The 16,945-nt window shown below is 47.4% G+C and overlaps 1 protein-coding gene and 1 pseudogene across 1 annotated transcript; one reads left to right on the top strand and one right to left on the bottom strand.

Annotated features, from left to right (window-relative positions):
- Positions 1-277: 277 nt before the first annotated feature.
- Positions 278-2,661, bottom strand: LOC105512057 (putative E3 ubiquitin-protein ligase makorin-4). The gene is made up of 2 exons (XM_011942311.1): positions 934-2,661; positions 278-477 (listed from the first exon to the last, which is right to left on the bottom strand). Exon 1 carries the CDS (start codon positions 2,659-2,661, stop codon positions 1,156-1,158), a length of 1,506 nt encoding a protein of 501 aa, XP_011797701.1. The 3' UTR covers positions 278-477; positions 934-1,155.
- Positions 2,662-2,674: 13 nt separating this feature from the next.
- Positions 2,675-5,642, top strand: LOC105512279 (annotated as a pseudogene).
- Positions 5,643-16,945: the final 11,303 nt, after the last annotated feature.

Genomic DNA, 16,945 nt, shown 5'->3' with positions numbered 1-16,945 from the left:
ATGCCTATATTGGAAAGACTAGATCATAAAACATTAAATACAACTGTATATCTAAGACCCAGTTTGGGTTAATACATGGGATAACCAGGTAGTTTTAACCTCTATGGCTAACTCCATTTCTCTTATTTATATAAACAGAGCTAGTACTGCTATATTGACAACTACCAATATACTGCTTTGTCCTTTAAGATCTAACTGCCACACAAGACTTAAACCACTAAACCAAGGTTTTCTACCAAGGCCAATAATACTGCATCTATGCAGGTTTGAGAAGCTTAGAAGGCTACTGGCCAGCTTAGATCCCTTCACCCATCACTCCTATCATTGGATCCCAAAGCAGGGCCACTGCTTTTAGTTTTGAACCTGGGGTCCTCAAAATTAGTGTGTGAAAAGTCCATAAACACAATCTGGTTGAAAATAGATGATGCAACACACCTAAACTAACTGTCTGACAGTTAAATTCATGTTACAAAAAAACTAACTTTAAGGCCAGGCACAGTGGCTCATGCCTGTTACAAAAAACTAACTTTAAAGCCAGGCGTGGTGGCTCATGCCTGTTACAAAAAACTAACTTTAAAGCCAGGCATGGTGGCTCATGCCTGTTACAAAAAACTAACTTTAAGGCTGGGCACGGTGGCTGATACCTGTAGTCCCAGCACCTTGGGAGGCAGCGGCAGGTGGATACCTGAGGTCAGGAGTTCAAGACCAGCCTGACCAATATGGTGAAACTCCGTCTCTACTACAAATGCAAAAAAATTAGCTGGGCATTGTAGCATGCACCTGTAGTCCCAGCAACTTAGGAGGCTGAGACAGGAGAATGGCTTGAACCCGGAAGGCAGAGGTTGCAGTGAGCCAAGATTACGCCACTGCATTCCAGCCTGGGTGACACAGTGGGACTCGTGTCTCAAAAAACAAACAAACAAACAAACTAACTAACTTTAAGACTTATTTTTGTAACTTTTTTCAACAGGGAAAACAACACACTCCTTGGGGAAAGGTGAGGGGGTTGAGAAGACAGGCCCTGGGTAAATATTCTTACCACAGCACCTAGAGTTGATAGGCCTGCCTAGGAAAGAACACAGGCACTGCCACACCACCATAGGGGACAGCTGCTGTCTGGGGTCAGCAGACCAGCTCACACACCACGCAAGGTTTCTATAGATCTAAGACACAAAATTCTTCATCACAAAACAAGTCCCACGCATCTTCAGAGTCTGTCAGTTCGTTGTCCCCACCTGCAGTCGAAAGCATAAGCAACATCTCGCCCAGCTCAAAGGTGACAGCCTCTTCTTCATCGTCAATGGGGTTGCTGTTCGCTCCTTCCTCAAAGAATTCCCAGAGGTGGTTCCTTCGTTGGGCCGGGTATCTGCTTGATGTTCCCTCTTGCTGTCTCTGTGGCTCCTCTCTACGGCCATCAGGGTACACATGCTTGTAAAAACAGTTCCCCCCAAATGGGCAGCTCCCACGTCCTTCATCAAAATACCTGCATGCCTTGGCGCTCATTGCTTTCTTGTATTTCTGAATGAGTTTCTGCTTCTCTTCTTTCTCCTCCACCCAGTACTCACTTGGAATGACAAAGTTAGATGTGATTCGGCATTGTGGGCAGGACTTGACGATCCTGCTCTCAAATTCCTTAGCACTCCTCCACTTGCGAATGCACTTGAGACAGAAGGTGTGGGTGCAGTTGGAGAGGATCCCGAAGCGGTGCTCATTGGGGTTGGCTTTCTCATAGACCACCTCCATGCAGATCCCACACACCCTGTCCTTGCTGCGCTGCACAGCAAATGAGAACTCCATATTCTTCTCATGGGCTTCAATGCACGATTGTATATGCTGTGATCTCTGGGCAGCATCCATCGGATGCAGGGCCTGCAGCCTACACATGTCACATAAATCTCCGTGGAGAAACACACAGTTCTCCCCATATCGGCACTGTCCCACTGCAGCATAGGGGCACAGCTGCTTCTTTGTTTCCACCGCGGTTTGCTCTCTCTCTGATTCTTCCTTGGTCACTGGGCCCTGCAGGGGCGCTTCAGTGCAGGAAGGCACAGTACGGCCACAGTAGGGTTGCCCAGGAACAAACTCAACGGCATTCGCCCAGTCCTCTGAACCTGCTCCTACAGTTGCAAAGTTTGAATTTCTTGACTCAGATTCATTTGTATTCATTTCAACAAGTGGTTCAACTATCGAGGAGACACTTGAGGAAGCAGCAAGGGATGATTCTGTAGTTAGCTCTGTAGCAGTTGCTTCTTCCTGTTTCAACGGCTTGCTATGTTCACATCTGCAGCGGTCTCCATAAATACAGTACCCTCGCTGAAAACAACTGCACACTACTCCACACGGACGGTCAGAGAGATCGTGCGAGTAGCGACAGTTATCTCCTTCCTTACAAATCCCATACATAAAATACCTACAGGTGACCTGTTTAGTCCAGCTGTTGCCGCTGCCGCCGCACGCGCCGCTGCCGCCGCACGCACCACTGTCGCCGCTGCCGCCACTACCGTCACTACCGTCGCTGCCGCCGGCCCCTCCACCCGCCCTCGGGGACGGGGCGGTGACTGTGGAGATCGGAGTGGGGGAGACCGCTGCCGCCGCCTCCGCCGCTGCCGCCCCTGCTCCTGATGTTGTGGCTGTTGTTCCGGGAGCTGCAGCCTCCGCCATTACTGCTTATCCAATGCTCCAAAGGCCCCGGAACGCCCTGGAACGCCCCAGAAGGCCCCGGAACTTCCGGGATCACATAGGTCCAACGGCTCCGGAACTTCCGGGATCACATAGGGCCAAAGGCCCCGGAACTTCCGGGATCACATAGTTCCGGTCCGGCTGTGAGGAGAAGATGGTGAGGACCAGGTGAGGGGAGGGGAAGGAGACTGAGGCACTTGCTCTGTCCTTGCCGGCTCCGCCTCTTTTTGTTTAAGAGAGTTTTTTTCTCCTTCTGTATGTATGCTTTGTTGGGAGACAGTTCTTCATAGGTCTTGTGTGCTTGCACATCTTGCAAGTAAGGCACTGTACTGTCCTGTGTTCTGGACTATGTTTTCAAGGATATTTGTATAGAGTGCATCCTTGAAAGACAGAGGTAGTGTCTCCCTCCAAAGAAAAGGGCAAGCATGCTTACTGTCTAACATAGTAAAGATAATGTTTACATCTGAAGCAAAGAGCAGGCATACTTACTGTCCACTATAATAAAAATAGTCTCCCTCTGGAGTGAAGGGCAGGAATGATTACTGCCCATTATAAAAGGTTCAGATTCCCTAAGTCCAGGGTTTCTCTCCTATAATGCAATCCACTGCACATGCAGGTGTTACTTGGTCCTCTTTAGAGTTGTGAGAATGTGTTGAGCAGGCTTACAGATTTGACTGGTAAGGGGACAACAAGCACTGATTAGATTCAGACAGTTTATTATATAGACAGAAAAAGAACAGCATGGTGTCAGCTCCCTGCATTCCTCGTCCCACAGTAGGACACCAAAACAAAAGAGGCCAAATGAGAAGAAACATGAGTGTTGGGGCACCCTGTTGCTGAGGAGTCATTTCATTTTTCTTTCTTTCTTTTTTTTTATTGTTTCTTTCTTTCTTTCTTTCTTTTTTTGAGACAGGGTCTTGCTCTGTCGCCCAGGCTACAGTGCAGTGGGGCATGATCTTGGATCACTGTAACCTCCACCTCCCAGGTTCAAGTGATTTTCCTGCCTCAGCTTCCTGAGTAGCTGAGATTACAGGCACACACCACCACACCAAGCTAATTTTTGTATTCTTAGTAGAGACAGGGTTTCACCATGTTGGCCAGGCTGGTCTGGAACTCCTGACTTCAAGTGATCCACCCGTCTCGGCCTCCCAAAGTGCTGGGATTATAGGTGTGAGCCTCCTCGCCAGAGGAGCCATTTCTATACTGCAGCTAAGTGGTTTTATAGCCTGCAGCTTAGCCTCCCTAAGGGAGAGGGGACAAGCAGGAAAATCCCACACCTCATTGGAACCAAGAGGCGATGAGAAATTCCCTCAAGATAGAGAGCCGCCGGGGCCCGGGCGCGGAAGTTGGTGGCGGCCGCACGGCCTCCCAGGCAGGCCCACAGTCACGTGCGGGGACTCGGGGTCGGGCGGCTGGGAGGGGGCCCAGCACGCAGCTGTGGAGCTCTGCGGCCTATACTACGAGGTCGGGTAGCGGCTGCGGCGCCTGCAGGACCAGCTGGCCGCCTGCGACTCCCTCATCACGCGCCTCCGCGCCCGGCAGACCACGCTGGAGGGGGACACTGCGCAGTCCCTGGTGGACGCGCTGCTGGAGCAGGTGGCCCGCAGACGCACCAGGAAATAGGAAGTTGAGAGGCTTACTGAGCGGCTAGGAGTGAAAGAGCAGGAGATTCAGCAGCTGCTGAGCCAGCCACAGCATGAGCGAGAGAAGGAAGTTGTCCTGATGCGGAGGAGCATGGAGGAGGGGAAACCGGCCCGGCGGGCCAGTGACGTTCTGTGCCGTTCTTTGGCCAACGAGACCCACCAACTGCGGAGGACGCTGACCTCCACTGCCCACATGTGTCAGCATCTGACCAAGTGTCTGGATGAACGACAGGATGCACAAAGGAACGTGGGGGAGAGAAGTCCTGAAAGTCAGAACATACAGGACTTCTCTGTATGGGGACACCTCTGTCCAGAGTGTTATTGAGGAAGAAAATCGACTGTTTTTGTTTTTGTTTTTTGTTTTTTGTTTTTTTTGAGGCGGAGTCTCGCTCTGTCGCCCGGACTGGAGTGCAGTGGCCGGATCTCAGCTCACTGCAAGCTCCGCCTCCCGGGTTTACGCCATTCTCCTGCCTCAGGCTCCCGAGTAGCTGGGACTACAGGCGCCCGCCACCTCGCCCGGCTAGTTTTTTTGTAGTTTTAGTAGAGACGGGGTTTCACCGTGTTAGCCAGGATGGTCTCGATCTCCTGACCTCGTGATCCGCCCATCTCGGCCTCCCAAAGTGCTGGGATTACAGGCTTGAGCCACCGCGCCCGGCCGAAAATCGACTGTTAAAACAGGAGGTGACTCACGTTGAAGACCTCAATGCCAAGTGGCAGCGATACGATGTCAGCAGGGACGAATACGTGAGGGGGCTCCATACACAGCTCAGGGGGCTGCAGACCCTCAATGAGCCCGAGCTGATGAGGAAGATCTCCCGGCTCAACAGGTAGTTGGAAGAGAAAATAAACGACTGTGCAGAAGTGAAGTCGAAGCTGGCGGCCTCAAGGACGGCCCCAGATGCTGCACTGGAATGGATGCAGATACTGGAACAGCAGATTCTCGCTTACAAGGATGACTTCATGTCAGAAAGGGCAGATCGGGAACGGGCTCAAGGTAGGAATCAGGAACTGGAGGAAAAGGTCACCTCTTTGCTGCACCAGGTGTCCTGGAGACAGGATCCTCAAGAGCCAGACGCCTGCTGGATTCATGCTGGGAGCAAAACTGCCAAGTACTTGGCCACCGATGCAGTGGAGCTTATTGCGCCTGGTGGCTGGAGGCCTGGGACTGGGTCCCAGAAGTTGGAACCCCCTGCAGAGAGCAGGCATCCTGGCACAGCCCAGAGAGGCCAGGGGGACCTTCAGTGCCCTCACTGCCTGCAGTGCTTCGGTGACTAACAAGGTAAAGAGCTCCTCAGGCATGTGGCCGAGTGCTGCCAGTGACCAAGATTCCACCCATGCCCTTGCGGCCCCCTTGCCCGGCACAGCTGCCTTCAGGGACAGGGTGCGTGCTCACAGATGCCATGGATTAAGCTCTACTAAGATCGAACGCCCCTGGAATAGGTGCGAGGCACTGTGATCGTTCACTTTGGTCCCCCTTTGGCTATGGAACAGGCTGGGTCACAGGGAACTCCCAGTGAGGCTAGAGGCTGGAGGTGGAGATGGGGTCAGGAACATCTGGCAGAGGGAGGTCCCAGTCTTGTGTCTCCATCAGACTGAAGCCAGAGCAATTTGGGGCTGGTGTGCCAGCCCCTCCCCCAGCCTGCATCTGGGTGTGCCACGGCTTGCCAGAAAGGGGTGGCTGCCTATGGGAGCCACTTGTATGGTCCTCAGGGTTGAAGCCCCATCCTGTTCTATAGAATAAGGTGTCTCCTCTCTGCCTTGAACCAGGAGGTTTGTCAAATGGAGCACTGTGGCTGCACATCACACTAGGGGGCCCATCCCCGTCATTGCAGAGCCACATGTCTGCACTTAAAAACTGCATCACAGGCCGGGCGCGGTGGCTCAAGCCTGTAATCCCAGCACTTTGGGAGGCCGAGACGGGCGGATCACGAGGTCAGGAGATCGAGACCATCCTGGCTAACACGGTGAAACCCCGTCTCTACTAAAAATACAAAAACTAGCCGGGCAAGGTGGCGGGCGCCTGTAGTCCCAGCTACTCGGGTGGCTGAGGCAGGAGAATGGCGTAAACCCAGGAGGCGGAGCTTGCAGTGAGCTGAGATCTGGCCACTGCACTCCAGTCGGGGCGACAGAGCGAGACTCCGCCTCAAAAAAAAACAAAAACAAAACAAAACAAAACAAAAAACTGCATCACAATAGCATTTGTCGTATATCCAGAAGTTAAAGCACACTTATTTTATCCACCTATTTTTATAATAAATGTTCTTGCTCCTGTGGGGAAAAAAAAATAGAGAGGCAAATAAGAAATGGCGGTATGGCAGCTCCTCACAAGACTGCCTATCCTCTCATGCTTGGGGAGGATCACAGGGCCTTCTGCCATCGGCTTGCAGTTGAGCCTTGCCTACATGGCCTTTGAGGATGTATGCACGGTTTTCAGGGCACCAGCACAGAGGAGTTCCTCTGCGTAATCAGGGCTCGAGAAACTGGTGCCAAAATGTTGATATCTGGTGACTGGCCTTTCTACAGTAAAACACTGTCCATCTCTGAGTCTCATGTTTTCTACCAGATTCCATGAAACTGTGGTGGGCTGACTTGTTAGCTTGTTGAGTAGGACAAAATCTCAGACCTTTTATAGTTCTTGACAGCTTTAGTGAGGAGGGTGGGATACTGACAGAGACATGGCTTTCTAGAAGGAGAAGGATGAGGATATTGTGGGTACATTTAATGAAATTTGAGGGCCAGGCTTGGTGGCTCACACCTGTAATCCCAGCAATTTGTGAGGCCAAGGCAAGCAGATTGCTTGAGCTTAGGAGTTTGAGACTAGCCTGGGCAACATGGCAAAACCCTGTCTCTACTAAAAATACAGCAATTAGCTGGGCATGGTGGCGTGTGCCTGTGGTCCCAGCTACTCAGGAGGCTGAGGTGGGAGAATTGCTCGAGCCTGGGAAGTCGAGGCTGCAGTGAACCAACAGCGTGCCACTGCACTCCAGTCTGGGCAACAGAGCGAGACCCTGTTTAAAAAAAAAAAGAGAGAAAAGAAATTTGAGGAAAGTCGCTGAAATATGTTGACCAAATTATCTGCTCAACTAGGCCATAAATAGTTCTTCACTTTATTGCCTGTTAATGATGGAGATTGAAGAGGTGGATGCAGGTTGAGTACTAGGAAGCAGGTTCAAAGACCCCTGCTCAAATGGTGCCCTGGTTCTTGCTAACTCTCCTGCTGGTGTAGAACTTCCTGAACAATTTGAAGTTAGCTTCAGGTCTGCCCCACTGTAACAACTAGTACTAGGTATTGTCTGGTGCACATAAAAGATTCTGCCCTCTTTTGGACAACAATTGCAGAGATGTGTGGAAGGAGGGAAATTTATGACCACTGTGGGCAGAAACCAGGCACATCATTAGGAGTTTGGCTGGTTCACTTGAGAGATGAGGAAGTGGGGCTAGTAATGCTTGTCAAGGAAGAATGGCAATGTAAACTGGGTATTATGGCTCAGCCCCTCCTGCGGTCCATCGTGTCTGCCTTAGATCCACTAGGAGAGAACAGTAAAAGGTCTTAGAGGGTTTTTTTGGCAATAGATCCTGGCTGCAATAAGGGAGCTGTGGGCCTTTCAGGGAGATTTCCCTGAGACAGACAAACTCCCATGGGAAACCATAGATGAGGCATTGAGTAGTATTCAGGATCTTACTGCCTTGAATTGGGGCTTACAATGCTGGCAAAGGTGATCCACTGGAGAATGAGAAACTGACCCAATCAAACCTAGGTAGATGCTGCTGCCCTGGAAAACCTTCCTTGTGTTGAAACTGGGTGAGAACATAAGCGATGTTATCTTGGTAATGGGGCAGCAGAATTTTAATTCTCAAAATTCTTTGAGAATTAAAGTGGAATTCTCAAGGAAGGTTGCTGCTGTGCAAGCCTGGGTCAAGTCAGCCAGAAGTCACAAACCCAGTAGCTTCAGCTAGAAAACATGCAGCTATGACTGAGTGAAGGGGTCTCCAAAGCTGAAATTGATAGTGTCAACTATCAGGATCTCTACCCAGTCAGTTTAAAGTGTGAGTAGGAAAAAACACTGAAAGTTTTTTTGGTTGCACCATAAGCTTCTGCCACACTCCTTAAATGCAAAGCTTTTTTGTTTAATAGCTCAGAGCCACTCTCTCCCTCCATGTCCCTGATCTCTCCCTCCTTCTCTACCCCAACCTCAGCTACTTTAAAAAGAAAGATTATTAGAGGTGGGGCCAAGATTTTCCTGACCCTAAAGAGAATTGAAAACCATGTCTACTATCCAAGGGGAATTTGGGGAAAGTGAAGAATTCAAACTGCTATGGTTCTGTTGAACATAGGTGCCCAAGTCATTATCCTACCCAGACCTGGGGAAGGCAAAAGCCCTCAGATCCAGCTAATGGTGCTTAGGCAGGGTTCACAGTGAAGGACCTTACCTTGTGGGTAAGGTCCACTGGGCCAGTTCAATGTACTGTGGTTGTTACTTCTGCATCTGAATGTACAGTAGGAAAGACGTATTGTATTCCCATCCCATAAGTGCCAGGGTTGGGTGAGGGGAGATTTTCAGGATTCGGAAGAGTGGCATATAGAGAAATGTTTATGGGAGGTATAAGTTGCTTCTCAGCCCACCTCTCTGTCTCCTCCTTGATGGTCCAACAGAAGCTAAAGAATCCCAAGAAGAGAAAGGGAAATCATAGCCTTGATTAAGGACTTAAAGGCATCAGAAGTGAAAAATAAGGCATTATCTCAATACAATAACCCTGTATGGCCAGTGAAGCAGGTGATGAAGGCTTAGAGTAGATTATTGCTGACTGATCTGTTGTTGTTTTCATAGCCATGGCTGTTCCAGATATTGCAACTGCAACTGAATCCATTACACAGACTGATTACACCTGGTTTGCTGTCTTAGACTTTTACCAGCACCTTCTCACTGACACTTGAGGATCAATATCAGTTCACATTCATATAGCAAGGCCTCCAATGCATGTTTATAGGCATTCCCCTAGGGGTACTTAAGTTCCTCTGCCATTTGTCACCAGTGGGTGAGTCAGGATTTAGCATGAGTTCTTCTACCTTTTGATGTCCAAAGCTTTCACTATACAGATGGTGACTTGTTGGCTTACCAAGCAAAATTTCTTGGAACTATGTGGATGGATTTATAACACTCAATCCCTGTGGTGGTCATGGAAAAACCACTCTCTCTTTGGTTCCCTAAATCAAAAAGGAAGTCCAGTACCTTATTGGATTCTTAGGGTATTAGAAACAGTATGTGCCTCACTCAGTCATGCTACTTGATCTTTATATCAGTGAACTTGCCAAATCAGCATCCTTTGAGTGGGGCTTAAACCAATAAATTGTGTTTGAAGCTGTCCTGCAAGCTGTGGCATGCTGTCTACCTTTAGGGTGCTATAAACTTAATGATCATGACAGATTATTTTGCTAATTGAAGTCTCTGACAAAGGGAGGCAGCTTCCACCCAGAAATGCCCCTTGGGATTTAGGACTAGTCGTCTCCCTGATACAAGGTTACTAGAAACAACCCTTTTGAAAAGCAGCTATTAGCTTGCTACAGCTCTTGTCAAAACTGAACACCTGACTCATGGAGGCCTTGAGACTCTCCAGCCTTATATCCCCATTTTGGGGTGGGTCGACTCAAACTCAGTGACTAACAGGTTGGAATGGGCCCAATAAGCTTCCCTTGTCAAAAGGAAATGTATTCAAGAAAGCAGCTGACCTGGTCCAAGCAGCATCTTGACTTAGATGAAAAAGTAACAGTTATCCCCATTTAATTATTCCCCTGATCAACCTCCTCAAAAATCAAGTGGTTGCCTGAAGCAAAACCGTTGACTCAATGGGACCGTTGATTCACAGAAGTTTCTCTAATGCCTGGGCCTGTTTCACTGATGGTTCAGCTAAACTGAAACCCAATAGTGTCTACTGGAATGCTGCAGCTATTCGACCTCACCACCAGCTCTGCAGAAGCAAAAATGAATGTGGCTCCACTTAATGGGTAGAAGTCAAGGCCATTCTCATAGCTCCAACCAATACTTCCTTTGATGAACCTTGTTATGGTTTTACTGACTTCTTGGCTATTGCCGATGGCCTATTTGGTTTGCCAAATTCATGGAAAATGAATTCATGGAAAATGAAAGCCTGACAGTTTAAAGACATCTCTCTCTGGGGCTATGTACTGTGGAAACAAATCATGGCTGGCTGATCAAACCATCTGGGTCACTCATGTAGATGCCCATGGAAAGGCCTGTTCTCTGATGAGACCAAGCAAGCTGCTAATCAAACCTGCACTGCCCAGATTACCACCATTGCTGCCTAGATTAGACATGGCAAGACAGCCACCGTCATAAACTGGTCACAAAATGAAGGACTTTATGTTTCTGATGCAGAGGCTATCTTGGCATACCAGACTTGGGACTCCTCTCTCATAGCAAAGGAGCCCACATTGCACAGGGCACTGCTCCTGCAAGAGTGACCGCACCACATTGGACCTTTGATCCCCTCTTGGGCCTATCAGCAGGGCCTCACTGCTGTTGACACTTTTTCAGGTTACTGTGTTGCTGTTCCAGTCTGATCAGCAGAGTCCAAACAAATCACTGTGACCCTTGAAACTAATCTATGTCATGTGATCAGCTTCCCAGACAATTTGCAGGCTGACAATAATGCCCTTTATTGCAAAAGCCACACACAATGGGCTGATTGTCAAGGTATTCAATGGACCTTCCATGCTCCCTACCATCCAAAGGCATCTGGTATTGTGGAGTCTAACCAACCTCCTCAAAAATCAACTTTAAAAAATTTCTGACCGGGCACGGTGACTCACATCTGTAATCCCAGCACTTTGGGAGGCTGAGGCAGGTGGATCATGAGGTCAGGAGATCAAGACCATCCTGGCCAACATGGTGAAACCCTGTCTCTACTAAAAATACAAAAAAAAATTAGGTGGGTATGGTGGTACATGCCTATAATCTCAGCTACTCGGGAGGCTGAGGCAGGAGAATCGCTTGAACCTGGGAGGCAGAGCTTGCAGTGAGCCAAGATCATGCCACTGCACTCCAGCCTGGCAACAGAGCGAGACTCCATCTCAAAAAAAAAAAAAAAAAAAAAAGATTTCTGACTCTACTTCCCTCACCTCCTCCTAGTCTACTTGCCTTAGTAAGGCAATTTGTCATTGAATGCAGTTGTCCCCAGGAAAAAAAAATGTCCCTTCTCAGCTATTGCCTAAGTAATGATCAGGACAAAGGGGTGGGGTTTATAGACATGTATTTGAAAATTCAGTACTTTTGTAATCATTTCTAGGCATTCTGCTTCTTTCTTTCCCTTAATGGAAACCCAAGCCAGCCTGGTTGGTTTACTCTCTGTATGGCAGCTCAGCTCAAAATGGACCTAGAGTATTGAAACTTAATTCTAGTTCAGCCATCTGGATTCTCTTGCTGGACTGCCATCATCTAGATCATAAGGATAATGACCACTTGGTTGAGTACACTGCTGGCCCCCCATCCTACAATGATCCACATGGGAGGGCCAAAGTGGGGGAACATAATGGGTCTCTATAAGTTTTATTAAAATATCCTTGTCCCTCTTGCATCTGACCTTTGTGGACAAAAGGTCTGGATATGCGTAATGGATGATTGGGAAAAGGTGAAATAACTGCTGGAATAGGCCACACCAATTTTATAGAGGTGGAGGGAGAACAACAATGCCAGTACCTGGGGAGGAAACACTCCAGATGCCAAGGCAAACAGGGGAGGGAGGAACATTAATGATCTTTCATCTTCTGGAACCACCCCTGGAGCCTTCCTCTTGAAGGAAAAATTCCCTAGTGTGGCTCTCCATAACTGTTTTGCTTGCACACTTTAAATTAAACTGACTTCTAGGTCTGCTGTCCTCTGCTAGACAGCTCTAACTACAATTTGGTCACCATTGTCCTTTGTCCTACTGAGAAGTCTATCAGAAACAGTGGAGGAGCTGACAAACTTTCACACAAACCACCTGTCAGCATCTTCAGATGTCTTCCCCAATCCCATTCTTATCGCCATCTCTCGGTCATTCCATGAGGTGACAAATGCCCCCAAGCTGGTGGTGTGGACAAATAGAACAGGCTGGACTGACTGCCGTTCAGTCAAGCTCTCCAAAAATGAGGACCAGACTCAATTATTCAGACAGAACCCAGAATTCTAAGGTTTATCACCTGCCCAGAAGGCCACATTGGAGACACTGTTCGTCTGTGTTCCCCAACTGATGTAGGTTCTAATTGCAAGAGGAAGGGCAGAAATTGTCTAGCTTATATTGACAAGTATCCTCATCATGTCCCTTGCTGGTGAGTAGAATAATAGTTCATCCTCTCACTGAGGGACCTTTTATCTCTCATCCCTGCCTTGCTTCTTGTTTGCTTTACCCCAGGGCAGTCAAAATATGAATGCAAGCTTGCCAACTTGGTTTCAACTTTCGCTTTGTCCTGTCTCCCCTCACATTTAATTATTTCACCTCAGCTACGCATTTTAAGGGATATTTGTTATATTTACCCAGAATTCCTATGTATTTGTAGTTGAAGGTTTTTGAAAATAACTGGCTTGTGGCCAGGTGCGGAGGCTCACGCCTGCAATCCCAGCACTTTGGGAGGCTGAGGCGGGCAGATCACATGAGGTCAGGATTTTGAGTCCAGCCTGGCCAACATGGCAAAACCCTGTCTCTACTAAAAATACAAAAATTAGCCAGGCGTGTCGGCATGTGCCTGTAATCCCAGCTACTTGGGAGGCTGAAGCAGAAGAATCTCTTGAACCTGGGAGGCAGAGGTTGCAGTGAGCTGAGATCCCACCACTACACTCCAGCCTGGGCGACAGAGGGAGACTCTGTCTCAAAACAAAACAAAACAACTAAACCCAAAAATACTGAAAAATAAAAATAAAAATAACTGGCATGAAACAGAATGCCATCTCTGGTTTACTCCTTTCTTCTTTTCTGCATAGCTCTCTCTAACTCCTAGCTTTTGCCAATTCACAGTTTATGCTTCTTTGTAATCTGAGTTTGTTCTGACCCTTAATGGTCCCAGCAGTAATTCATGGCCTTTCTCTAAACATGTGTTCATCTTCAGCTTCCTTTGCCATCTGTTTCATGTTTTCCAGTTCAGATACCCAAGAGAGGTAATATGATAAGCCAGTTTGGCTTTTGGGCCAGGCTACATCATAGGTTCTGGGACTACCTATGGATTGACTGTCACTCATTGGTCAGGTGGCCACCCTGGCCAAGTCTGCTATCATCACGATTGGTGGTAGGGAAGGGGGCACACTAGGTCATATGGAACAAAATAGGAAATTGTCTCAATAGGAGGTGAAGGTGGAGTAGGTTCCATTAGAAGGGACTATGGGCAGGGAAGTCAATGGATATATCTAGAGGTTGCTCTGGGCAGAGCAAGTGATTGATATATCAACCTCTTTGGAATCTACATCTTCTCTTTGTAGAGAAGGAGGGAGCAAGGTACAATAGGTTGGTGAGTGACTAGAAGGTGAAGAAGTGGAGACGATCAAGCATAAACTATTCTAGGAGTCTAAACTTTTTTCATTTATGACCCCTTAAAAGAAAGAAGAATTTTTAAACAAACTGTTTACTTTTTCACACATTTGGAAGTTATCTCATATTTTTCATTATAAGTTTAAACAGTTGCTAATCATGTATGTTAGTTATGGTGAAAGGCTACATGTTATAACAAAGAGGTCCCCAACATTTAGTAGTTTAAAGAATAAAGAAGTTAATACAGTCACAGGTAGGGCCCAAGGATTCTGTTTGAAATGCTTGTTCCCCGGTGCCGTAAAGAAATAGCACTTGAACATAAATTTAATTTTCTCAGCAAGGCCATTTTTACTTCTTGCAGAGAGGGTACACTCGCCAGCAGTTTTGCCACGAGAGTACACCAAACATTTATAACCTGATGCGTCCACCCTACTGCTGTGTCTGGTTTCCATTGACTGGAACGGGACCTCACATTCTATATTCGTCTTGATTGGCTAGCAACTTAGAACTTTTTAAAAGTGGCAAAGGCAGAGGACAACAAAGGAAGGAGGAAGTAACTTGTGGAATGCTGAGAAAAGTAAAAACACCTTCAAATAAGGAAGAGGAACAGGCTATGACCTAATGCTTGCTTGGACCGGTATAAGCATGCCAGGGCAAATACTTAGGTTAAATTGTGGGAGCTAAGAACATAAAGTATATTGATTTCTTTATCATGGCTAGCAGATATTTAAGGATGTTAGCACAGGTCTTTGAATAAATTTTGCTTCTAAGAGAAGTGACTATTTATTCCTAATTAGATGGGGAGGAAAGTCTTTGAAGAGGAACTTCTGCTTTACTTTATACAGAGCCCAACAGGTTCTCTTTGTCCACTGCCTAGACAGGGCCAATTTATCAAGACATGCGAATTGCAGGAAAGTTTAATTCATACAGAGCCAGCTGTACGGGAGATTGAAGTTTTGTTAGTACTCAAATCAGTGGGGATTGGGCTTTTTGTTGTTGTTTTTGAGACAGGGACAGGGTCTTACTCTGTCGCCCAGGCTGGAGTACAGTGGTGCGATCTCGGCTCACAGCAACCTCTACCTCCCAGGCTCAAGCTATCGTCCCGCCTCAACCTCCTGAATAGCTGGGACTACAGGTGTGCACCACTACGCCTGGCTAGTGTTTGTATTTTTTGCAGAGACAGGGTTTCACCATGTTGCCCATGCTGGTCTTGAACTCCTGGGCTCAAGTGATCTGCCTGCCTCAGCCTCCCAAAGTGCTGGGATTACAGACATGAGCCACTGCGCTTGGCTGGGGATCAGGGTTTTTAAGGACAATTTGGTAGGTAGGGGCCAGAGGGTTGGGAGTGCTGATTGGTTGGGTTGGAGATGAAATCTTAGGGAATCAAAGCTGTCCCCTTGCACTGAGTCAGTTCCTGGGTGGGGGCCACAAGATCAGATGAGCCAGTTTATCTGTCTGGGTGGTGCCAGCCGATCCATCAAGTGCAGGGTCTGCAAAATATTTCAAGCACTGATCCTAGGTTTTACAATAGTGATGTTATCCCCAGGAGCAATTTAGGGAGGGTCAGAATCTTGTAGCCTCCAGCTGCATGACTTCTAAACCATAATTTCTAATCTTGTGACTAATTTGTTAGTCCTGCAAAGGCAGTCTAGTCCCCAGGCTTCCAGGAAGGTGGTTTGTTTTGGGAGAGGGCTGTTACCATCTTTGTCTCAAAGTTAAACTATAAACTAAGTTCCGCCCAAAGTTAGATGGACCTATGCACAGGAATGAACAAGGACAGCTTAGAGGTTAGAAGCAAGATGGAGTTGGTTAGGTCAGATCTCTTTTACTGTAATAATTTTCTCAGTTATAATTTTGCAACAGCAGTTTCAATTTCTTATATAATGGTTTCAACTTTCAGACTGGTTCATCCTCAACATGTGGCTTCTAAGATCACTCTAGTGGTTACTATTCTAGCCAGCAGAAAGAAAGAGCAGAATCCCAGGGCCAGGGAATTTCTCTTAAGCAAGGGAAGCTCAAGTTGCTATCTCACTTCTGCTCACATTCCCTTAGAGAAATCTTTGTCACATGACCATGGCTTTACTGCAACGGAGGCTAGGAAATAAAGTCGCAGGCTGGGCAGCCACATCTGAGCTACAACTCTATTGTTATGAAATAAGGGAGACTGAGTTTTAGTGAGTGTGGCTCTCCTCATGGTCTGTAGATCTACAAACTTAAAGACTAGTTATTTGTTCCCTCCCTCGCCAATATCCAGTGGTGATGTGGGATAGGATAACCATAAGGAAAGTCCTATTTGGAAAAAGAAAAATTAGAAACACTAATAGTCATTGGTCCATAGTGATTGTTAAGCCCACTTAGCAGGAAATGCAAAGATTCCCAGCCCTGACAGTAGATTAAATTCCTTGACCGGATTATCTGACTGTCCTGGATTCTGCTGATGGAAAAAAAAAATTTCTTGACCACTATCCTCTGGGGAGCCTGGCTTTGCTCTCTGGGATGTTCTTCTTTGTCCATTATTCCCCATCACTACATATGAAGGAGTTGCAGAAATAACCTTCTTGGGAGCTGTATGATTTTCACAACTCAGTTCTTGCTGTTCCAAGTTTTCTCAAATATTACCATCCTCTGTGTCATGTAGAGTTGGCAATGCCACATTAGTAATATTCTATTATTGTCTCTGTGATTTCCCCAGCCATTGGTACTTACTTTGCAAGTTTTGATGCTGACACTTTCTTGATCCTACCAAGAAAATATGAACTGTCACTAATATAAAATTCATGCCTTGCTGTTCTGTGCCTTTTTGCAAATACAGTACTTTTTTTTTTTTTTTTTTTTTGAGACGGAGTCTCACTCTGTTACCCAGGCTGGAGTGCAGTGGCTAGATCTCAGCTCACTGCAAGCTCCGCCTCCTGGGTTCACGCCATTCTCCTGCCTCAGCCTCCCTAGTAGCTGGGACTACAGGTGCCTGCCACCTCGCCCAGCTCATTTTTTGTATTTTTAGTAGAGATGGGCTTTCACCGTGTTAGCCAGGATGGTCTCGATCTCCTGACCTCATGATCCGCCCTTCTTGACCTCCCAAAGTGCTGGGATTGCAGGCTTGAGGCACG

This window comes from Colobus angolensis, unplaced genomic scaffold (assembly GCF_000951035.1).
Source record: "Colobus angolensis palliatus isolate OR3802 unplaced genomic scaffold, Cang.pa_1.0 Scaffold103, whole genome shotgun sequence".
NCBI lineage: Eukaryota > Metazoa > Chordata > Mammalia > Primates > Cercopithecidae > Colobus > Colobus angolensis.
The sequence above is the reverse complement of the archived record's forward strand: the minus strand, read 5'-3'. Positions and strand labels throughout refer to the sequence as shown.